The 5000-nt window shown below is 50.2% G+C and overlaps 1 protein-coding gene across 6 annotated transcripts in view; it reads left to right on the plus strand.

The window, feature by feature from the left end:
* sox6 (SRY-box transcription factor 6) overlaps positions 1–5000 on the plus strand; it is a 241712-nt gene that overhangs the window by 81590 nt on the left and 155122 nt on the right. For all 6 annotated transcript variants that reach the window (XM_063188925.1, XM_063188926.1, XM_063188923.1 and 3 more), the window contains one exon: positions 1436–1727. In XM_063188925.1, coding sequence (XP_063044995.1) covers positions 1436–1727 — 292 coding nt within the window. The remainder of the gene's footprint in view (positions 1–1435; positions 1728–5000) is intronic.

Genomic DNA, 5000 nt, shown 5'->3' on the forward strand with positions numbered 1-5000 from the left:
GTGTGTGTGTGTGTGTGTGTGTGTGTGTGTGTGTGTGTGTGTGTGTGTGTGTGTGTGTGTGCGTGTGTGTGTGTGTGCGTTTGTGTGCGTGTGTGTGTGTGTGCGTGTGTGTGTGTGCATGTGTGCGTCCGCATGTGTGTTTATGTGTATGTGTGGAGGGCTTCGTTTAATGAGCGTGTGTTATGTGTCGTATGCTAACCCTCTTAGTGCCATAATCATGTGCGGGGAGGAGGATTGGGTCTGGCCCCAGGCAGGCACCACTCCAAATGCGGAGGCTCAGCACGTCCATTTACATTAAACAAAGGATTAAAGCGCGGGACCTCCGTACCCACTCCGCGCCTCTGCGGCAGATAACCCCATTGATAGGATATGGGCCCGGGCTTTTTTGATTCGCCTCCAACGCCAGAGTCAGCCGGAGGCTCCGGGCCAGGATACCATCCAGCAGCATGTGTTCATGGCTCGGAGTCTCTCTCTCTCTCTCTCTCTCTCTCTCTCTCTCTCTCTCTCTCTCTCTCTCTCTCTCTCTCTCTCTCTCTCTCTCTCACTACATGGCTCCACCAGATTGGCAATAAGCACAATCAAGCAGAATCGGAGAGCATAGCTCTTGTTTTCCATTCAAAAGGCCCAGAACACCCTGTGTGTTGTTATTACAGTGTGTGTGATCTCATCCTTTTTTTTTCTTTTCTTTGAGCGATGGGGTTTTTTGGGGTGTGTGTGCGCTCCTCAGTCAAATCAAGTGAGAGGATCGTTTTGAGTTCAGCCGTAGCTATATGTTAGCAGAGGTGTCAAAGGAGGGGAAAAATCCGCTTTGTTTATTTATCCTCTGGCACAGGTGACTCCACTGAGTAGATGATCTAGTCTTGAGTCATGAGGGTTCATTGCGATCAGCTGATTTAGAACCGTTTTAATTCAATTTATGTGTGTCTTTCTGAATACAGGATTGACTGTACAGTATGTATGTCAGTATGTACGTTAGTGTGTGTGTGTTGTATCAGCTGAGCGTGTCATGTCATGCTTCAACCCTCTTTAAACCCCTCCTTGTCTTCTTGCCTGTACTGTACGCATGAAATGCAATGCAATATAATGTAATGCAATGCAGTGCACTGGACTAGATTGGACAGATTGGACTCAATTCTACTCTACACTAGTCTACTCTACTCTGCTCTATATTACTCTACTCTGCTTTGCTCTACTCTTCTCTACTCTACTCTACTCTACTCTACTCTACTCTACTCTACTCTACTCTACTCTACTCTACTCTACTCTACTCTACTCTATTCTACTCTATGTTCTACTCTACTCTATTCTACTATGCTCTACTCTGCTCTACTTTACTCTACTCTACTCTACTCTACCCTACTCTACTCTACTCAACGCCATTCTATTGCACTGTAATATAACGTCCCATCTCTTACTTGTCCTGTTCCCCTTGCAGCAGAATCATGTCTTCCAAGCAAGCCACCTCCCCGTTCGGCTCTGCCCCCGACGGAGACATGGACGTGATGAGCCACGAGGACCGGATGATGGCGTGGGACAAGGAGGACGTGACCGCCGCCGCCATGGCCGTGGCCACCGTCACCGCCGCCCAGGACGGCCTGCTGCCCCTGCCCAAGCTCATGGCCCACAGCAAGGGCCAGGCCCAGGGCCACCCCGACGAGCTGCCCGCCATCAGCAGCGTGCCGCCCGAGGCCGACTGGGACAACCTGCTGTCAGCCCAGCAGCGCATGGTGAGATGCATACCGTACCAGCACACACTTCACTACGCTGTACTACTGTGTCTCTATGTGATTGTCTCTCTCTCTCTCTCTCTCTCTCTCTCTCTCTCTCTCTCTCTCTCTCTCTCTCTCTCTGTTTCCTACACATAATGTAACAAAAAGAAGAAAAATAATCACAGAATAGAAAAAAACATAAGAAACAACATACTGATTATCTGATCAACCTGGAGCTGAGAATGGCACACCTGATATCAAATGTGCACTTACTATTTCACAAACAGTTTCACCTACAATAGCTATGGTTTCACATTTAAAATAAAAAAGTAGGCCTACTGTAACGTGGGAATATTAGACAGCAGAATGAATCATAGGGTGCACTTAGAGAATTCTCTGAGGTGGTGGGTATGCAGAAAGATGTATTATCTGGCTGAAGATACCTACACTCATTTTGATCTATCTCTGACCTTTGACATTTGGACCTAAGCAAGGGGGATTCATTCTTCTTAAACAGCTTTGCTGGGCCAAGGGCCCCTCTCCCCAGCCACAAACTGAGAACACATGCTACTGTCTATTCTCCCCTCCTCTTTCTTTCTTTCATTCACTCTATCTCTCTTTCCTTCTCTCTCTCTCTCTCTCTCTCTCTCTCTCTCTCTCTCTCTCTCTCACGCACACATGTACACACACGCACACACACACGCGCGCACGCACACACACACACACGCACACACGCACACGTGCACACACGCACACACACACATGCACTTTCCCCCTTCTCACCACAACAAAGTCAGCTCTCAACACTTTAGTCACAAGGCACTTTGGAGATGCCAGGCCCCAGCCAGCACACCCGCCAGCCAGCCAGCGCTTGAGGAATCTCTCCCTCTCCCAAGGACATGGTCGGAGCACAAGGCTCCGGAACAATCTCCAACGAAAGACTTAAGACCTTGCGTTGTGCCAAGCACTTGTCTTTGAAGTTTAAGCCCCCTCGCAAGTGTCTTGAGATCATCCCCACTATAAAAGAGGCCCGGGCAGAACAACGTATTGAATTGCATTTCATGTCAGACTAGATTTTATGAATCTATAAATAGTGAGACAATACAGCAGGGGGAACAAAGTCCTTGAGAGAGAAGAGCAAGAGCGAGAGAGAAAGAGAGAGAGAGAGAAAGTGTGTGTGTGTGTGTGTGTGTGTGTGTGTGTGTGTGTGTGTGTGTGTGTGTGTGTGTGTGTGTGTGTGTGTGTGTGTGTGTGCATGTGTGTGCATGTGTGTGTGTTTGTGTAAGACCTTATCCCATTTGGGCGGTCTCTCCTTTTTCTGGTCGTCCCAGCAGACCATAAGGCACTGGGCCCAGACTCCCGTCCCAACAGCCCCTCATTGTTCTAGGCCCCAGCATGCTCTCCAGTCCCCCTTCCCTTCTCTCTCTCTCTCTCTCTCTCTCTCTCTCTCTCTCTCTCTCTCTCTCTCTCTCTCTCTCTCTCTCTCTCTCATCCATCTTCCTCCATCTCCTCCTCCTCTTCCTCCTCCTCTTCGTCCTCCTCTCCATCTCTTCCTCCTCCATAGTTAGCTGGCTGGATTACAGTGCATGAAGCCCTATAGGATAACCGACCCAGCTCTCTGCAGTCCCGTCCCGTCGGGGCCTGGCGCACCCAGCCCATTTGCTGGTTCTAATTAGGCAGCAGAAGGAGAGGAGAGGAGAAGGGCCCCTGATATCTCCAAGAGCAGCAAGAACGCACGCACACATACATACATAGCATTGAGCCTGGGAATCCACCACCCAACCCAAACCCAACCTAACCCCAACCCAACCATCAGCCCCAAAACCATAGTCAACCCTAGCCCCAATCCTGTCCCAAACCATAGACCCAATCGGGCCTTATGAAGTTGATGATTCAGGGCCCATATTGTGGCAAGGGGTGGGGTAGGTTGGGGACAAGGGAGAGAGAGAGAGAGAGAGAGAGAGAGCGAGAGAGAGAGAGAGAGAGAGAGAGAGAGAGAGAGAGAGAGAGAGAGAGAGAGAGAGAGAGAGAGAGAGAGAGAGAGAGAGAGAGAGAGAGAGAGAGAGATTGTCACTTGTGCACTCCTCTTAAACAGCATTTGTTCCCATCACCAGTGCAACACAGTGGAAACATCTCTGCAATGTTTCCACAATGCAGAAGATTAGTGGGATTTGGGGATGATGGATGTCTGTTTGGCTTTTGCACAAGTGTGCGTGTTCAAGTGTGCGTGTTCAAATGTGTGTGTGTGCATGTGTGTGGGTGTGCGTGCGTGTGGTGGACAGGCACATATTGTGGGCGTGGACATCTGTGTAGAAACACATGGTCCCTCATGCAACGGAGAGAGAAAGAGAGACATAGAGAGACAGAGATTGAGAAAGAGAGAGAGATAGATAGATAGAGAGACAGCAAGTGAGGAGGAGCCCGTCTTTGATGTGCTCCTTGCAAGGGGGTAAGGGGGGGTGGGGGTGGGGGGGAGAGGGGTAACAGAGGCTCTTCTGGTCTGAAGAGAGAGAGAGGCAGGTGGTTCAGGGGGAAAGACAGACGCGGGGTGGTGTGTGGTGGTGTGTGGGGGGTAGGGTGTTGTGTTCTACTGAAGACTGCTGCCTGCTACAACCCCCTATTCACACACACACACACACACACACACACACACACACACACACACACACACACACACACACACACACACACACACACACACACACACACACACACACACACACACACACATGCACAAACACACACACACACGCACACACATAGATACAAACATGCACTGACACACACACGCACGTACAAACACACACACACACACACAAACACACATTTACACTCAACAGTCCCTCTACACCACCACCACCACCCCAGCCGACCTTTTGTCCCTCCGCTCAGCTTTGTATGCGTGTCTGCTGGGTGGCCTGCTCTTCCTCTGCCCCCCTCCACCTTCCACCACCTCCTCCTCCCTCCTCCACCACCACCTCCTCCTTCTCTCTGCCATGTAAATTCTGGAGGCCAGAGGACAGGAGTAGGCATTGCTCAGGTGGTCTCTGTGCCCTGCCGGCACCTCCATCCTAATTGGGAGAGGCGAGCAAAGCAAGCAAACGTCGCTGCCAATGCAGTTTGATTAGCATGATTCGAGAGGCTCTCTTTTTTCCCTGTATTTTCCATATCTCTCTCTCTCTCTCCCTCTCTCGCTTTCTCTCAGATAAAGAATTTCTCCACATTGTCTACTCTAGCGCCTGTGCTCTAGTGCGCCACAATCACTCCAAAGCCTCTCCATGTAATGACTGA

The sequence above is a fragment of the Engraulis encrasicolus genome, chromosome 22, assembly GCF_034702125.1.
Source record: "Engraulis encrasicolus isolate BLACKSEA-1 chromosome 22, IST_EnEncr_1.0, whole genome shotgun sequence".
NCBI lineage: Eukaryota > Metazoa > Chordata > Actinopteri > Clupeiformes > Engraulidae > Engraulis > Engraulis encrasicolus.